This window comes from Tachysurus fulvidraco, chromosome 11 (assembly GCF_022655615.1).
Source record: "Tachysurus fulvidraco isolate hzauxx_2018 chromosome 11, HZAU_PFXX_2.0, whole genome shotgun sequence".
In the NCBI taxonomy this organism is placed as follows: domain Eukaryota; kingdom Metazoa; phylum Chordata; class Actinopteri; order Siluriformes; family Bagridae; genus Tachysurus; species Tachysurus fulvidraco.
Genome location: NC_062528.1, coordinates 25,447,590 through 25,467,234, shown reverse-complemented (window position 1 = coordinate 25,467,234; position 19,645 = coordinate 25,447,590). Strand labels below are relative to the sequence as shown.

General features: G+C 40.5%; 1 protein-coding gene across 8 annotated transcripts in view; it reads left to right on the top strand.

The window, feature by feature from the left end:
• asph (aspartate beta-hydroxylase) overlaps window positions 1-16,649 on the top strand; it is a 25,164-nt gene extending 8,515 nt beyond the window's left edge. For 3 of the 8 annotated variants that reach the window (XM_047820621.1, XM_047820618.1, XM_047820616.1), the window contains 7 exons: window positions 11,457-11,509; window positions 12,800-12,869; window positions 13,565-13,572; window positions 13,813-14,551; window positions 14,864-14,902; window positions 15,031-15,069; window positions 15,266-16,649. In XM_047820621.1, coding sequence (XP_047676577.1) covers window positions 11,457-11,509; window positions 12,800-12,869; window positions 13,565-13,572; window positions 13,813-14,551; window positions 14,864-14,902; window positions 15,031-15,069; window positions 15,266-15,273 — 956 coding nt within the window. In that variant the 3' untranslated portion in view covers window positions 15,274-16,649. Of the gene's footprint in view, window positions 1-11,456; window positions 11,511-12,799; window positions 12,870-13,564; window positions 13,573-13,812; window positions 14,552-14,863; window positions 14,903-15,030; window positions 15,070-15,265 lie in introns of all 8 variants that reach the window. The other 5 variants (XM_047820617.1, XM_047820619.1, XM_047820622.1 and 2 more) reach the window with 5 other exon arrangements.
• Window positions 16,650-19,645: the final 2,996 nt, after the last annotated feature.

The window sequence follows — 19,645 nt, the reverse complement described above, 5'->3', positions numbered from 1 at the left end:
CACTCTGCACTGTTGGATACTTAGTACACTCAGTACTGCTGGACACTCAGTACACTCAGTACACTCAGTACTGCTGGACACTCAGTACACTCAGTACACTCAGTACTGCTGGACACTTAGTACTCAGTACACTCAGTACTGCTGGACACTCAGTACTGCTGGACACTCAGTACACTCAGTACTGCTGGACACTCAGTACTGCTGGACACTCAGTACACTCAGTACACTCAGTACTGCTGGACACTTAGTACTCAGTACACTCAGTACTGCTGGACACTCAGTACTGCTGGACACTCAGTACACTCAGTACTGCTGGACACTCAGTACTGCTGGACACTCAGTACACTCAGTACTGTTGGACACTCAGTACTGCTGGACAGAGCTGAGAACGTTTTGGTTTATAAACAATTGTTTTGGATTATTTCTGTGTCCTCCACAATGTTCTGTCCATGCTGTAGTGTTTATTCTTCTTCTAGAGGAATACACAGGGGTATGAAGACGGCTGGATGTCAGATGACCGACACGTTTGTGTGTTAATGTGTGTGTTAATGTGTGTGTACAGTCCTGCAGAAGTATAAACCAGGCTTCCATCTGCAGCTTACGTTACTTCTCACACTTTATCTTTGCTTTAGAGTTTTCTTTAGCTCTTGTTTCCTATTTAACTTTAACATCCCTGTTTTTCCAATTTCCTGCTCCACCACCATGTCTCCCATCTCTCTCTCTCTCTCTCATCTCTCTCTCTCTATCTCTCTCTCTCCCTCTCTCTCTCATCTCTCTCTCCCTCTCTCTCTCTCTCTCCCGTGTTCCACATGTGAACAGGACTGACACGAGATGGCAGTACAGACAGTTCTGAGTCCCTTGAGGAAGTGCTGGATATTTTAGCTGAAGAAGGTTCTGATTGGTTTCAAGGTTTCTTCACCTTCCTGTATGAGGTTATGAGTCCGTTTGAAACAGTAGAGGACGATGAGCCAGAAGCGGTGACAGACGACGTTTCCGGCGCATCTCAGACTGAAGGGGTTCAGGGTCAAAAGACATACGTCATTTTAGGGCTTCACAACCAGTAATTTACAGTTTTTTAAACACACACACACACACACTCGCACACACTTACTCACACACACTTACACACACACACACTTACACACACACACTTACACACACTCACACATTTACACTCACTCACACACACTTACACTCACACACACTTACACACACACACACACACACTCTTACACACACATTCACTCAGACACACACACACATTTACACTCACACACACACCTTTGGAGGTGATCTTCTCAGACTCAGATATTTTTTATTTCCAGCCGTCACTTTAAAGGACTTGTTGAGATGTTGAGATGTTTTTCAGCTGTAAATATTCTGTGTATAAAACAGGGCTGTTTTCCTTTTGCACACTTTTTATAAAAACTATTTAATGATGATGTAAACGTCGCTTTTACCTGCAGATGAGACCTGTGCTGATATTTAATAGTTATATATTATAGTTTTTATTTATAGAACATTCTCACAGTAAAGAATTCAGCTTCATCAGTTCCACAAACTCACTGAGGTGCCGTTCAACACGAACAGAAACATTTCTGTTTCTACACTGAAATGTAAACATCTCCTCTTCAGTAAGGAGCAGAAACATCAGAACTTACTGCATACGCACACACACACGCACACACACACACGCGCGCACACACACACACACGCAAGCACATGCACACACACACACACACACACACACACACACACACACATATCGCATGTTGAACCTGTAGATTATTTCCCTCTGGACTCTCTCGCAGCTCCACATTTCACACATTTCTTCTTCTGCTGTTTTTCTGCTCCTCACTTTGCTTCTGTAACCAACTTCAACCCCAAACACATGACAGACGTATTCAGGTTTTGCCGTTTAACACATTTAATTGTTCTTGTGGATCGTTAATCACTTTATCACTAACGAGCTTCAGAGCAATAATGGCGTTTTCAGGTGATTTACAGCCTGCAGCATTTATTAATGAAGATTAACTGGAATCTAATGAACCTTCTCTCAGACATGTTTTTAATCTCTTTCGGACTTTATGCTTTTCTTTAATCTGTTGTTTTTATATGAGAATGTTAGTAACACATTACTGCTGCTTTAGTGACCGCAGTATTGTACAATTTACAAAGTATTTGAAAATCGATAAAGAAACCAAACTGAACTCATGACCTGGTGAATTCAGCCACCGAAAAAAAAACACTCTAATATTTTAGGCTTAATGTCTGTGTGTTTTTTTTTTACTACCAGACGAGAAACCTGGAGATTTGTCCAAGAAAAGAGGTATTTATTTGGTGTGAAAGAGTTTTGTTTTGCAAGTTGCATGGTGATGTCGGGGTGAGTTTGGATGCTAATTAACAGCCCTGTGAGAAATTGGTGAGTTTAAGAATCTGCTTTAATGTCATCCATATGAAGGTCAGTGGTTTTCTACCCATTAGATAGAATGTGCTTCGTTTCTGATTGTTTTAATTAATTCTAGGTGTAATTGTTTAGTTTGAAACAGCACAGTGATGAGGAGCAGGAAGTGAGCGCTGTACTGAACCTGAGACTTCCTGAGTTCAGTTTCACTGGAACTTTGCTGTGATTCTGTATCTGATCTCAGGAAGTAAAGTAAACTGTGTGTGTTTTAGTCCATGACGATATCGGAGGTAAAACGTGTGTATGGTGAAGACGCCTAGCGATGTCATCACACCAGAATAATGACTAACACACCTGGGAGCTGTGTTGTGCTCTCCATAAGTGTTTGTGATCAACAGAGTTGAACAGAATCCAGACCTCAGACATCGAAACATGAGCAGTGTGAAAAACCTCTAATGAAACTCAAGCTGTTTGTCCTTCTGATGTCATGGCTGTGTGTGAGAGAGCCGTCCTCCCATCACCTGTCCATCAGTAAAGCAATAATCAATCATTGTGTGTGTAACATTGAGGTGTACAGATCAGGACCATAAACATCTCCTGTTTGTTGTCCTTCACCATCGCAGTCTGTGGACATTCAAATAATTAGGCAAAAGAATTAGATCAGAAAATATAAAATAAAAACTATGCAGTGATCCTGATGTGACACCTAAATCAGGTGTCTGCAACACGTCGCTCACCTAAATGTTCAAGTCCAGAAGATTTTACTGTCATTTACACCATATATATGTGACACAGGACACAGTGACATGAGACAACGTCCCCCAGGACCAGGGAGCTACAGAGAACAACACAGAGATAAGGACTGAAGTAAGTTAGTCACATAAAGTGTATCTGTACAACCTGGTGTACACAGTGTGGGACACAAGACAAGAAGACAGTGTGGGACACAAGACAAGACAGTGTGAAACACAAGACAAGAAGACCGTGTGAGACACAAGACAAGAAGACAGTGTGAGACACAAGACAAGAAGACTGTGTGAGACAAGACAAGAAGACATTGTGAGACACAAGACAGTGTAGGACAAAAGACAAGAAGCCAGTGTGAGACACAAGACAAGATGACAGTGCAGGACAAAAGACAGTGCAGGACAAAAGACAAGAAGACTGTGTGAGACACAAGACAAGAAGACAGTGTAGGACAAAAGACAAGAAGACAGTGTGAGACACAAGACAGTGTAGGACAAAAGACAAGAACCCAGTGTAAGACACAAGACAAAATGACCGTGTGAGACACAAGACAAGATGACGGTGGAGGACAAAAGACAGTGCAGGACAAAAGACAAGAAGACTGTGTGAGACAAGACAAGAAGACAGTGTAGGACAAAAGACAAGAAGCCAGTGTGAGACACAAGACAAGATGACAGTGCAGGACAAAAGACAAGAAGACTGTGTGAGACACAAGACAAGAAGACAGTGTAGGACAAAAGACAAGAAGACAGTGTGAGACACAAGACAGTGTAGGACAAAAGACAAGAACCCAGTGTAAGACACAAGACAAGATGACAGTGTGAGACACAAGACAAGATGACAGTGCAGGACAAAAGACAAGAAGACAGTGTGAGACACAAGACAAGATGACGGTGCAGGACACAAGACAGTGCAGGACACAAGACAAGAAGACTGTGTAGGACAAAAGACAAGATGACAGTGTGAGACACAAGACAAGATGACAGTGTGAGACACAAGACAAGATGACAGTGCAGGACAAAAGACAGTGCAGGACAAAAGACAAGAAGACAGTGTGAGACACAAGACAGTGTAGGACAAAAGAAAAGAAGACAGTGTGAGACACAAGACAAGATGACGGTGCAGGACAAAAGACAGTGCAGGACACAAGACAAGAAGACTGTGTGAGACACAAGACAAGAAGACAGTGTAGGACAAAAGACAAGAAGACAGTGTGAGACACAAGACAAGAAGACAGTGTAGGACAAAAGACAAGAAGACAGTGTGAGACACAAGACAAGATGACAGTGCAGGACAAAAGACAAGAAGACAGTGTGAGACACAAGACAAGATGACAGTGCAGGACACAAGACAGTGTGAGACACAAGACAAGATGACAGTGCAGGACAAAAACCAAGAAGACAGTGTGAGACACAAGACAAGAAGACAGTGTGAGACACAAGACAAGAAGACAGTGTGAGACACAAGACAAGAAGACAGTGTGAGACACAAAACAAGACATCAGTGTGAGACACAAGACAAGAAGACAGTGCAGGACGTATTAGTCATATTAACAGAGGCCCCGCCCCTTTCTGGGTGCCCCGCCTTTTCCTTGTGTTTATTCCCAATCTGGAACCATGGACACGTCCTCCATGAAGTGTCCCTACAATGTGGTTTAGATAAAGGAGGAACACACAGGACAGATGTGTTGGGGTTAAAGCTGCTGAAGTTAAAGCTCTGAAGGGATAAATGTGCTGTATGAAGATGCAGGAATGTGGTAGACATTTCTTATTAGTACAGCTGGAGTTTCGTATTAAACACTATAATATTTCACACTGCACATGAACATAAAGGCCATAAAAATATTATTATTTAATCAAAAATGTCCAATACAAAGTCAGGTCTCTGTGTTCAACATTAACGTTACCTTCCATATTAAAGGTCTTCTCTAAAAACTCATCATAAAGCCTTAAATCAATGAACTAAACAAGTAACAAGCTGCTCACTGTAAAATATCTTCAATATTTCACCAAAAATATTTTTTCTCTGGTCTTGTTTATATAATATTTATATAATTTACAGCAATAAGCTGTAAATAAATGTTATTAATAATAAAGACCAGTCGCTCTCAGACGAGAAGAGGTTGGAGGTTGGAGGTTGGAGACCACTGGACTAAACTCTGTAATGTGCATGAACAGCCTGTGTGTGGTGTGTAAACACTTAGCTGTAATGATTCCATCATCCATAAGACTCTCACTCTGTAGAACAACCTCATGCCAAAGATGTTGGTCTGAAACTGAGAGAAGCTCTTAAAGAGCAGCTCACCATCATCCACGAGAGAGTGGAGGCCAGAAAGATCGCTAAGATGGCGCTGGCAGAGGTGAGGAGCATCCTGGCCAAGGAGGAGGAGGAGAAGGTCCTGGAGCGAATCAGAGGGGAATCTGAGCTAAAAGCCTGGGAGAGAGCTGAAGCTCGACTCCGAGAGGAAGGAGAACGGATAGAGAGAGAGGATGTGGAAAAGGCCATGGAGAGGATCAGGAGAGAGAAAGAGGAGAGAGAGAGAAAGGCAGAGAAGGTAAAAACACAAGAACAAGAGGAAAAGAAAGAGAAGAAAACGCTTGATAAATCTGCCAATGTCTGGGATCAAGAACCTGAGAAAGATGGAAAAGAAGCTAAAAAGCCAAAAAAGAAGCAGTAAGATGTCATTAATGTATAATAATAATAATAATAATAAAGAGAAAACAGACATTTAAAGTGTGCCTTGTCTCCGTTATGATCATTCAGTCCTTTATGAACAGGGTTATAGAGTAACAACAATTTTACATAAAATAACATGAAACTGAATCTGTGAACATACTAAAGTTAATATGTAATAAATAAATAAATAACAAATAAAAACTACAAACAACAAGTTTCTGTTCTGTTATTCAGCTGCTCCACAGATCGACTTTATTCATCCACTTTAGACTGTCGTATTGTCTGTTTGTTTCTCCTGGTGTGTTACAGTGTGTTAGTGTGTTACAGTGTGTTAGTGTGTTACAGTGTGTTAGTGTGTTACAGTGTGTTAGTGTGTTACAGTGTGTTAGTGTGTTACAGTGTGTTAGTGTGTTACAGAGAGTTTTAGTGTGTTACAGTGTGTTAGAGTGTTAGTGTGTTAGTGTGTTACAGTGTGTTAGTGTGTTACAGTGTGTTACAGTGTGTTACAGTGTGTTAGAGAGTTACAGTGTGTTAGTGTGTTACAGTGTGTTACAGTGTGTTACAGTGTGTTAGTGTGTTACAGTGTGTTAGTGTGTTACAGAGAGTTTTAGTGTGTTACAGTGTGTTAGAGTGTTAGTGTGTTAGTGTGTTACAGTGTGTTAGTGTGTTACAGTGTGTTACAGTGTGTTAGAGAGTTACAGTGTGTTAGTGTGTTACAGTGTGTTACAGAGAGTTACAGTGTGTTAGTGTGTTACAGTGTGTTACAGAGAGTTACAGTGTGTTACAGTGTGTTAGTGTGTTACAGTGTGTTACAGAGAGTTACAGTGTGTTACAGTGTGTTAGTGTGTTACAGTGTGTTACAGAGAGTTACAGTGTGTTAGTGTGTTACAGTGTGTTACAGAGAGTTACAGTGTGTTAGTGTGTTACAGAGAGTTACAGTGTGTTAGTGTGTTACAGTGTGTTACAGAGAGTTACAGTGTGTTACAGAGAGTTACAGTGTGTTACAGAGAGTTACAGTGTGTTAGTGTGTTAGAGAGTTACAGTGTGTTACAGTGTGTTAGTGTGTTACAGTGTGTTACAGAGAGTTACAGTGTGTTTTAGTGTGTTAGTGTGTTACAGAGAGTTACAGTGTGTTACAGAGAGTTACAGTGTGTTACAGAGAGTTACAGTGTGTTAGTGTGTTACAGTGTGTTACAGAGAGTTACAGTGTGTTACAGTGTGTTACAGTGTGTTAGTGTGTTACAGAGAGTTACAGTGTGTTACAGAGAGTTACAGTGTGTTACAGTGTGTTACAGTGTGTTAGTGTGTTAGTGTGTTACAGTGTGTTAGTGTGTTACAGAGAGTTACAGAGCGTTACAGAGAGTTACAGTGTGTTAGTGTGTTACAGTGTGTTACAGTGTGTTAGTGTGTTACAGAGAGTTACAGTGTGTTACAGAGAGTTACAGTGTGTTACAGTGTGTTAGTGTGTTACAGTGTGTTACAGAGAGTTACAGAGCGTTACAGTGTGTTACAGAGAGTTACAGTGTGTTAGTGTGTTACAGTGTGTTACAGTGTGTTAGTGTGTTACAGAGAGTTACAGTGTGTTACAGTGTGTTACAGTGTGTTACAGTGTGTTAGTGTGTTACAGAGAGTTACAGAGCGTTACAGTGTGTTACAGAGAGTTACAGTGTGTTAGTGTGTTACAGTGTGTTACAGAGAGTTACAGTGTGTTAGAGAGAGTTAAAGTGTGTTACAGAGAGTTACAGTGTGTTAGTGTGTTACAGTGTGTTAGTGTGTTACAGTGTGTTAGTGTGTTACAGAGAGTTACAGAGAGTTACAGTGTGTTACAGAGAGTTACAGTGTGTTACAGAGAGTTACAGTGTGTTAGTGTGTTACAGTGTGTTACAGAGAGTTACAGTGTGTTAGTGAGTTACAGTGTGTTAGTGTGTTACAGTGTGTTACAGAGAGTTACAGAGAGTTACAGAGAGTTACAGTGTGTTAGTGTGTTACAGAGAGTTACAGTGTGTTAGTGTGTTACAGTGTGTTACAGAGAGTTACAGTGTGTTACAGAGAGTTACAGTGTGTTACAGAGAGTTACAGTGTGTTACAGAGAGTTAGTGTGTTACAGAGAGTTACAGAGAGTTACAGTGTGTTACAGAGAGTTACAGTGTGTTACAGAGAGTTAGTGTGTTACAGAGAGTTACAGAGAGTTACAGTGTGTTACAGAGTGTTACAGTGTGTTACAGAGAGTTACAGAGAGTTACAGTGTGTTACAGAGAGTTACAGTGTGTTACAGAGAGTTACAGTGTGTTAGTGTGTTACAGAGAGTTACAGTGTGTTACAGAGAGTTACAGTGTGTTACAGAGTGTTACAGTGTGTTACAGAGAGTTACAGAGAGTTACAGTGTGTTACAGAGAGTTACAGTGTGTTACAGAGAGTTACAGTGTGTTAGTGTGTTACAGTGTGTTACAGAGAGTTACAGTGTGTTAGAGAGAGTTACAGTGTGTTACAGAGAGTTACAGTGTGTTAGTGAGTTACAGTGTGTTAGTGTGTTACAGTGTGTTACAGAGAGTTACAGAGAGTTACAGAGAGTTACAGTGTGTTAGTGTGTTACAGTGTGTTACAGAGAGTTACAGTGTGTTACAGAGAGTTACAGTGTGTTACAGAGTGTTAGTGTGTTACAGTGTGTTACAGTGTGTTAGTGTGTTACAGTGTGTTACAGTGTGTTAGTGTGTTACAGTGTGTTACAGAGAGTTACAGTGTGTTACAGAGAGTTACAGTGTGTTACAGAGAGTTACAGTGTGTTAGTGTGTTACAGAGAGTTACAGTGTGTTACAGTGTGTTAGTGTGTTACAGTGTGTTACAGAGAGTTAGTGTGTTACAGAGAGTTAGTGTGTTACAGAGAGTTACAGTGTGTTACAGAGAGTTACAGTGTGTTAGTGTGTTACAGAGAGTTACAGTGTGTTACCGAGAGTTAGTGTGTTACAGAGAGTTACAGTGTGTTACAGAGAGTTACAGTGTGTTACAGAGAGTTAGTGTATTACAGAGAGTTAGTGTATTACAGAGAGTTAGTGTATTACAGAGAGTTAGTGTGTTACAGAGAGTTACAGTGTGTTACAGAGTGTTAGTGTGTTACAGTGTGTCATAGTGTGTTGCAGTGTGTTACAGTGTGTTAGTGTGTTACAGTGTGTCAGTGTGTTACAGTGTGTTGGTGTGTTACAGAGTGTCACAGTGTGTCATAGTGTGTTACAGAGTGTTAGTGTGTTACAGTGTGTCAGTGTGTTAGTGTGTTACAGTGTGTCATAGTGTGTTACAGTGTGTTAGTGTGTTACAGTGTGTTAGTGTGTCATAGTGTGTTACAGTGTGTTAGTGTGTTACAGTGTGTTACAGAGTGTTAGTGTGTCAGTGTGTTACAGTGTGTTAGTGTGTTACAGAGAGTTACAGTGTGTTAGTGTTACAGTGTGTCATAGTGTGTTACAGAGTGTTAGTGTGTTACAGTGTGTCAGTGTGTTACAGAGTGTTACAGTGTGTCAGTGTGTTACAGTGTGTTACAGTGTGTTAGTGTGTTACAGTGTGTTAGTGTGTTAGTGTGTCATAGTGTGTTACAGTGTGTATTAGTATGTTACAGTGTGTTAGTGTGTTACAGTGTGTTAGTGTGTTACAGTGTGTTAGTGTGTTACAGAGAGTTACAGTGTGTTACAGAGTGTTACAGTGTGTCATAGTGTGTTACAGTGTGTCATAGTGTGTTAGTGTGTTACAGTGTGTTAGTGTGTTACAGAGTGTTACAGTGTGTCAGTGTGTTACAGAGTGTGTCAGTGTGTTACAGAGTGTCAGTGTGTTACAGTGTTAGTGTGTTACAGTGTGTTAGTGTGTTACAGTGTGTTAGTGTGTTACAGAGAGTTACAGTGTGTTACAGAGAGTTACAGTGTGTTAGTGTATTAGTGTGTTACAGTGTGTTACAGTGTGTTACAGTGTATTAGTGTGTTACAGTGTGTTAGTGTGTTACAGTGTGTTACAGAGAGTTACAGTGTGTTACAGTTACAGTGTGTTACAGTGTGTTAGTGTGTTACAGAGAGTTACAGTGTGTTAGTGTGTTAGAGAGTTACAGTGTGTTACAGTTACAGTGTGTTACAGAGTGTTACAGTGTGTTACAGTTACAGTGTGTTACAGTGTGTTAGTGTGTTACAGAGAGTTACAGTGTGTTAGTGTGTTACAGAGAGTTAAAGAGTGTTAGTGTGTTACAGTGTGTTAGTGTGTTACAGAGAGTTACAGTGTGTTACAGTTACAGTGTGTTACAGTGTGTTAGTGTGTTACAGAGAGTTACAGTGTGTTAGTGTGTTACAGTGTGTTAGTGTGTTACAGAGAGTTAGAGTGTTAGTGTGTTACAGTGTGTTAGTGTGTTACAGAGAGTTACAGTGTGTTACAGTTACAGTGTGTTACAGTGTGTTAGTGTGTTACAGAGAGTTACAGTGTGTTAGTGTGTTAGTGTGTTACAGAGAGTTAAAGAGTGTTAGTGTGTTGCAGAGAGTTACAGTGTGTTAGTGTGTTACAGTGTGTTACAGAGAGTTACAGTGTGTTAGGGTGTTACAGTGTGTTACAGAGTGTTACAGTGTGTTACAGAGTGTTACAGTGTGTTACAGAGTGTTACAGTGTGTTAGTGTGTTACAGTGTGTTACAGAGTGTTACAGTGTGTTACAGGGTGTTACAGTGTGTTACAGAGTGTTACAGTGTGTTACAGAGTGTTACAGTGTGTTAGTGTGTTACAGTGTGTTACAGAGTGTTACAGTGTGTTACAGGGTGTTACAGTGTGTTACAGAGTGTTACAGTGTGTTACAGAGTGTTACAGTGTGTTACAGAGAGTTACAGTGTGTTAGTGTGTTACAGTGTGTTAGTGTGTGTTACAGAGAGTTACAGTGTGTTACAGAGAGTTACAGTGTGTTAGTGTGTTACAGTGTGTTAGTGTGTGTTACAGAGAGTTACAGTGTGTTACAGAGAGTTACAGTGTGTTAGTGTGTTACAGTGTGTTACAGTGTGTTACAGAGCGTTACAGTGTGTTACAGAGAGTTACAGTGTGTTACAGAGAGTTACAGTGTGTTACAGAGAGTTACAGTGTGTTACAGAGAGTTACAGTGAGTTACAGTGTGTTACAGAGTGTTACAGTGTGTTACAGAGTGTTACAGTGTGTTACAGTGTGTTAGTGTGTTACAGTGTGTTAGTGTGCACACAGACTCCAGCTCTGAGTTTACTGTAATGAAGCTAATAAAACGACAGGTTTTGACCCACACTGAGTAAAGAGACTGTAACAGATATAACTGCTGCTGATGAAATGAAGAGCTTATTGTAAGACCGATTGAGACTTTTATTATGTAGAAAACCTGTTCGATTCATCATCTGAAGTCCTTTCATGTATCCATGAATAAAATGTGTGGAACAAAACTAAGCCAAACTGCCCATGGGTAGATTTTATTTATTAACAGTCCATGAGAAGATTATTTTTGTCAGTTTGAATACTGAGGTACTGACAGATAATTATGATCATGTGATTCATCATTTGATTTGAACTGGATCTCTTTTGCATTATATTTGAGTGTCGTGTTTGTTTATAAGACGTCATGCTTAGTGTTTGTACATCCACGTGTGAATCCCTTAGGACTGAAGGAGAAGCCTGATGTTCTGCCCTCTGGACCTTCTTCTCCTGCTGAAGGTAGAAATCATACAAGAAGAATGTTTAGAGTTCATTATGAATTAAAACGTGTAATATTTATAATTGTTCATGGGATGAAACATTTGAAGTGTGTGTGCGCACGTGTGTGTGTGTGTGTGTGTGTGTGTTCAGGTTAAGGACAATGTAAATTATGTGTAAAGTGCACACAGGGACTCCATCAAGACTAGCTATGACATCATAACTAAAAGTCTAGAGCCAGAAGATGACACAGACATGAGGACTTCATGGGATGTAAAGCTATTCATAAACATCTAAACTAAACAGATGTGTTTTTATCCTGGACTTAAACACTGACACTGTGTCTGAGTCCTGAACACTAATTAGAAGGCTGTTCCATAACTGTGGGTCTCTGTGAGAAAAAGTTCTGCCCCCTGCTGGAGACTTTAGTACTTGAGGTACTAACAAATATCCTGCACCTTTAGATCGATGTAGGTGTGATGGGTCATAAAACACCTAAAGATCTCTCAGGTTCTGTGGTGTGAGACCATTAAGTGCTTTATAGGTCAGTAATAGTGTTTTATAATCAATGTGAAACTTGACTGTAAGCCAATGCAGTGAGGATAAGATAGAGGTGATGTGTTCATATCCCCTGGTTCTAGTTAGGACTCTAGCTGCTGTGTTCTGGACTAACTGGAGCTTGTTTCTGCTCCTACTGAACATCCAGACAGTAAAGTATTACAATAATGATGTAATAATGATGTAATAATGATGTAATAGAAAGACCATCCAGAGTTACTCTGTCATCAGACAGCTTACTTCTGACTGTCTGTGGTCCTGGTACAAGAACTTCTGTGTGTCAGAGGAGGACGTTAGTAAGTGTCCACTGTCTGATGTCCTTCACACAATCTTATTAATGTGCTGTCTCACAACCGACTGAGCTGAAACATACAGCTGTGTGTCATCAGCGTAACAGTGGAAGTTAATACCATGATTACGAATAATTGCACCAAGGGGCAGCAAATATAGGGAGAAAAGCAATGGGCCTAAAACAGAACCTTGGGGAACACCGAACATCACCTTAGTTTGTTTAGAGTCGTCACCATTTAGATCTACGTACTGATATTAATCTGTCAAATAAGACCTGAGCCAGGAGAGAGCTGTGGCTTTAACACCAACAACATGTTCTAGCCTATAAAGTAGTACAGAATGGTCAATGGTGTCAAAAGCTGCACTCAGATCAGTAAACAGTACAAAATGTCCTGAGAATTAAAGTATCAGTAATTTTAAGCAGTGAAAATGAGATTGTAGCTGCTCATGTGTTTGATCTCGTCCCAGAGCCTGATGTAGAGGAACAGATCCACGCTGCTAACGGTGATGAATCAGCTCGGCTTCCTACAGGTATAAATAATCACTGACATTATGGTGATATTTAACAGCAGTGTGATGTAGACATTAGAAATCACTGGAGAACAGTTTAATATTAGTGTTGTTATTTTATACAGTAGGTTTGGACCATTCTGTGTAAACTCTACAGAATGTTGTGAGAAATACTCAAATAACCAAAACACCAACCGTGTCACTGCCTGGTGAATTCACTGCAATCTTATTTTAGATCATTAAGTGAAGGGGGGGGGGGTACAGGTGGTCCTTATGCTGTACCTCTGAACATTAGCCTTAGTATAGATCCGTATAGCAATAAATAGTAGCCATGCTTTTAAATCTCTACACCGTTCATAACAGATCCCTCTACACCATTCATAACAGATCCCTCTACACCATTCATAACAGATCCCTCTACACCATTCATAACAGATCCCTCTACACCATCCATAACAGATCCCTCTACACCATCCATAACAGATCCCTCTACACCATCCATAACAGATCCCTCTACACCATCCATAACAGATCCCTCCTCACATGCAGAACTGATGCTGGAATTCAGCCGTATGAAGCACTTGTTGGCATAAAGATATTGTGTGTGTGTGTGTGTGTGTGTGTGTGTGTGTGTGTGTGTGTGTGTGTGTGTGTGTGTGTGTGAGGGAGAGAAAGATCAGTACACAACACTAATACAATTAAAATGCGTTCCTCAGAGCCTGAGGCTGTGGAGGAAGAGGAGCCTGAGGCTGTGGAGGAAGAGGAGCCTAAGGCTGTGGAGGAAGAGGAGCCTGAGGTTGTGGAGGAAGAGGAGCCTGAGGCTGTGGAGGAAGAGGAGCCTGAGGTTGTGGAGGAAGAGGAGCCTGAGGCTGTGGAGGAAGAGGAGCCTGAGGTTGTGGAGGAAGAGGAGCCTGAGGTTGTGGAGGAAGAGGAGTATGAGGCCGTGGAAGAAGAGGAGTATGAGGCCGTGGAGGAAGAGGAGCCTGAGGCTGTGGAGGAAGAGGAACCTGAGGCCTTGAAGGAAGATGTAGAATCACCGATTGAAGAACAAGAAGAGGTTCCTGATGTGGTTGAGGATGAGCCAAGTATAATAAATGAGGTGGAAAGGGAAGCAATAGAAGAAGCTGTGCTTGTTAATGAGGTTATCAACGAGGCATTTGTGGAACCTACATCTGCTGCAGAAGCAGCTGAAGTGGAAAGTGAGGAAATTGCCCAAGTGGTAGAAGCTGTTGTAGAACCAGTAGAGGAACCTAGCCAATCTGAGGAAGCTGTTGAAGAGCCAGTTGAGGAAATTATCCCAGCTGAGGAAGAAGCTGCTCTGGTTGAGGAGGTATTTGAAGAAGCTACCCATGTAGAAGATTTCCTCTCTCTGGAGCAGACAGAAGAGGCAGAAGTAGTTGAGGAAAGCATTCCTGTTGAGGAAGTAGTGGAAGAAACACTAGAAGAAACTGCCTCTGCTGAAGTTGGTATAAAAGAGGCATTTCCTTCAGAAGTAGCAGTTCCTGAAGAGGAAGCTTCTGTAGATGAGGCAGTTTCAGTTGAGTTAGAAGTAGAGGAGCTTCCAACAGTGCAAGAGGAAGCTGAGGAAGTAACACCTAGTGAAGAAACGATAGAAGATCTGGCTGCAGAAGAGGTGGCTCCTGCAGAGGAACCGACAGACGAGGCCTTAACACAAGAGCCTGAGGTCGCAGAAGAAAAGCAGGGTAAGTGTTCTAAAGCACATGAGGGTGTTGAACAGGAAAGTGTAGAAGATGCTGGAGTTCCTCCTTGTGATATTTGCACAGTTTGTGCACTAGTCTGGTGTCAGATGTTTGGGTGTAGATATAAAAGTCTGATGTTACTTACGTCTGTGTTCATATGAACTGTGGTGGAGAAACAGGTGAGATTATTTAGTAATAAAACAAGATTAAAGTTCTTCTCCATTTTCTCACCATAATGTAAAATAAACACAGGTCTTTAAAATGAACTGTAATATTACATCATCAGTCTCTAACGTTTATATCATTATGTGTTAGAGGAGGAAGGTGAAGATGAAGAGCCAGAAGAATCCACAGGTTGGTGTCTAAAACACATCCAGGGACAAAAACATCTTTATATTTATATTGTAACTGTAAACTCTCATTTTTAAGCTGTTTCTCATCAGCATCATTATCCTGTGTTTCTGTGTGTGATGTTTAAACAGAGGATGTTGTAGAAGAACAGAGTGAAGACGAGCAGACGGGTAAAGTGTCATCTGTAAAGTCTTCCACTCTCTCATGGTTAAAGTCAGGACTTTATTAAAGATCCTCATGAACAAACTGTCGGAGAAAGGACTTTATTCACATTTACTGTGTCCCCTAAATGAGGACGAGGGACAGAATTTATTGTGTGTTACTTCACAGAGTTTCAGCGTTTTTCCATTTTGTTTATTGTTGCAGAAACTTAAGTTTTGGCACCTTGTGTGGAGGCACAGAGAGGATCACCCCACTATGACTGGGCAGCTGCAGTGAACAACCCCAGCATCCAAATCTACTCCTTTCATCTATTTTATTTTATTAGACACTCAGATTTTTGAATGATAACACACACGTGTACATGTTCGAGTTGGGTTTCTTTTCTTATTCAGTTTCCTTTTCTCTCCTAAACAGCAGCTCTGTCCTTTTGTCCTTCTGTCCATCTGTCCTTTTGTCCTTTTCCCACTTTAGTTTCTGTTAGACATGAAACCACTGTTGGGTTTGTTGAGAATCAGAAACTTCCTGTGTATTGAAGCTGCTTTGTGTGTGTGTGTGTGTGTGTGTGTGTGTGTGTGTGTGTGTGTGTGTGTGTGTGTGTGTGTGTGTGTGTATGTGTGTGTGTGTGTGTGTGTGTGTGTATAATCATGCCATGATGTTAATGTGAAGGTTTGACACAAAGCTGCACTGACGTGTTTAATGGCTTTCACTCCTCACTTCACCTCAGTGTTACAGAAAGAGGCATGTTTTCTAATGCTAACGTGTGTGTGCGTGCGTGTGTGTGTGTGTGTGTGTGCGTGTGCGTGTGTGTGTGTGTGTGTGTGTGTGTGTGTGTGTGTGTGTGTGTGTGTGTGTGTGTGTGTGCGCGCGCCTGCATGTGGCCCTTGAGCCGTGTTTTTTTAATCACAGAGCCACAAATCACTTTATGACTCTTCAGCTTCATTGTCGCTCATTAGTGAGTCATCGGTTTAATTTTACACAGAAAACCTCTCAGCTTTTGTCACTAATCCATGAGACAGTTAAAGGAAACACATCTGATGTCGTCTCATGAACCTCCTTCTGTGTGATTGTTTAGATTTGGCCTCAAACTAACGTTCAGTTTATTTACTAGTTGGTGTTTATTTAAAGTGTTCAGTCATTGTTAGCACATGTTTAGTTTGGGTGAAGAGTTTGTATAGAGACAGAACACTAATGATCACATCACACACACACACACACACACACACACACACACACACACACACACACTAAGAGATTGCAGGGTAGCTTTGATATATACATAAACACAACACGGAGTCAATGTGAACTTTTACATTTAACTTTGGTTTAATTTCTTTTTTTTGTGCTATGTTCCTAAGCCATAAGTGGGACGTGGGATTTGGAGGATAAAGAAACAAAAACAAGCAATAATTCTTTCTGCGAATAATTTAATTGTTATTTGTGTTTAAACAGGTTTTTGATTAGGTTTACACGCTATTCTGCTGTATGGGTCACACACACGTTAACTTATTGCAGTTTTACAGACGTTTGGGTCACAGTTTTGTATGTGACAGTTTTAGGTTTGATTTCTGCAATAAAGTTTGGGACAAAAGTGTTTGGTTTTTGGTTATTATTCACACTCTCACACACTCTCACACACACACACACACACACACACACACACACACACACTTGTTAGACCACTTTATAAAAATGTCGACAGGGTGAGAGATAAAGTGTGTTTATAAATCATTATTCTGTAAATGTGGACTATAAAGTGCTAAATGTCGTGTAAGAGAAAAACTCTAGTGTCCACTAGATGGCGTTTTAACACAATATAATAATAACCTTTATTTTCTATAGCGCCTTTAAAAGATCTCAAAGCGCTTTACAAAAGCAAAATAAAAACAAGAAAAATACAGTACAGATATAATATAAAGATTAAAATTAAAACAACAAAATAGACTAAAATAAACATTATGTAATTTTACATAATGTTTATTTTATAGTCTATTTTGTTGTTTTAATTTAAAAAAATGAGTTTTAAGTTGAGATTTAAACGGACCAACAGATGTTGTTGCCTTTTCTCAGTTGGTAATGACTTCCACAGTTTTGGAGCTAATGAAGAGAAGGTCCTCTCCCATCGATCGTAAACCAGTTAAAGGAACAGTTAAAAGACCAGTTTCAGAAGAACGAAGGTCACAAGATGGAATATAAGGAATTAAAAGCTCAGTCAGATATTGAGGAGATAACCCATGTAAGGCTAACAATTCAATTCAATTCAATTCAAGTTTATTTGTATAGCGCTTTTTACAATAGACATTGTCTCAAAGCAGCTTTACAGAACATAAACATAAAGCAGAAGGTAAACATAATTAATGATAAAGGAAATAACGAATAATGAAAGAAATAAGAATTAACAGAATAAAAATTCTAGATTATTATTATTAACAGGAGCTTGTGTAAGGACTCCAGAACAGGAGTAATGTGATCTTTTAACTTTGTTCTAGTGAGTGTTCAAGCCGCTGAATTTTGTACCTGTAATTTGTGTAAGGGAGCTTTAGACCGGGGGTCACGGTGGCTTAGTGGGTAGCAAAAAGACATGCATGGTAGGTTGATTGGCATCTCTGGAAAATTGTTCGTAGTGTGTGTGTGTGTGTGTGAGTGAATGAGAGTGTGTGTGTGTGCCCTGTGATGGGTTGGCACTCCGTCCAGGGTGTATCCTGCCTCGATGCCCGATGACGCCTGAGATAGGCACAGGCTCCCCGTGACCCGAGAAGTTCGGATAAGCGGTAGAAGATGAATGAGTGAGTGAGAGCTTTAGACCCCCAGCCAACACGGCATTGTAGTAATCAATACGGGAAAACACAAAAGAGTTGATTGGTCTGTAAACTGTCTGTAAACTGTTCTATTTATGTTTATGTTATGTCACTATTGTATGTAAATGGTTCTGCAATGTCTGGAGCTCGCTCCCAAGAATTTCACTCACCAAGGCACATGTGCTGTGGTGATGTGACAATAAAGGTGACTTGACTTGACTTGGTCTCTCAGCAACAGAAAATGACAGCATTGGATGCAATCTGGCAATATTTCTGAGATGGAAGAATGCAGTTTTAACCGTATTTTGGATTTGTGGCTCAAATGTTAAATTGGCATCAAAAATTAACCCCTAAATTCCTCAATTTTGTTTGAAACTCAACATCTGAACCACCAAGAGTTAGCTTGACTGACCCGGCTTTGCGTAGTTGGTGTGGCGAGCCAACAAGCATGATCTCAGTCTTTTCACTGTTAAGACACGAAAATTTTCTGTCATCCATTCTTTCATCTTAGAAATACATTCCGAAAGGAAAACGAGGCACAGTTTCATTAGGTTTATAATGAGTATAGATCTGAGTATCATCTGTGTAAAAATGTAAACATTTTATACCAAGTGATCTCAACAGCTGGCCAAGAGGGAAAACATAAATATTAAAAAGCAGAGGGCCCAAGATTGAACCCTGAGGCACCCCAGATTGAACAACGTTAACCTCCGATCTAAATCCACCCCCATGGCAACAAACTGCATTCGATCACTGAAGTAGGACTTAAACCAATTTATCAGAGACACCAAAACCATTTCAAGACGAGTAATTAAAACTGAATGATCAACAGTGTCAAATGTGGCACTGAGATCAAGAAGGATCAAAACTGACAGACTGCCCGAGTCTGAGGCAGTTAACAAGTCATGGGTAACCCTGACCAGGGCAGTTTCTGAACTATGGAATTTACAAAAACCCGATTGCAAAGGCTCAAAGAGATTGTTCTCAGTTAAATGAGAGATTAACTGAGTAGCAACAACTCGCTCCAAAAGCTTAGCAAGAAAATAGAGATTAGATATGGGACAGAAATTAGCAAGGTTCTTATAGTCTATATTTGTCTTTTTAGGGACCGGGGTGATCACAGCTGTTTTAAAAGCTGTTGGGACAACCCCAGTACACAGAGAGTCATTTATAATGCTCAGAACAATTGGACCCAGAGAAGTAAGACATGACTGAAACAAACCAGTGGGTATGGGATCTAGTACGGAAGTGGCTGCTTTTATTTTAGAAACCTCTACAAATAGACAATGTGTGTCGTGTCGAAAATGTTGAAAACATAGAACCAGAATAACGAGGAGTAAAAACAACAGAAGACGACAATGAGGAAGAAGCACAAAAACCTCTACGAACATTATCGACCTTTGTTCCAAAGAAATGCAGGAACTTATTACAGAGATGGTCAGAAGCAGTAACATGAGACAGTTTTATGATTAACAATTTGTTAAGAGAATTAAAAAGTTGTCTTAAATTTCCTTGATTGTCGTTAAACATATTAGAGAAATATTCAGATCTGGCAGAAACGATACCAGCCTTATATTCTTATAGGCAGTCTTTCCAAATTTGATGATGTACAGTCAGACCTGAGAGACGCCACCTACGCTCCATTTTACGGCCAGATGTCTTCATCATACGCAAATCTTCATTATACCAAGGAGCAGGATGTATAAATGAAACAGAGCGTGACTTTAGAGGAGCAAATAAGTCCAGGCCAGATAAGAGAGCAGAATTTGGACACCCTCGTCTCTAGAGA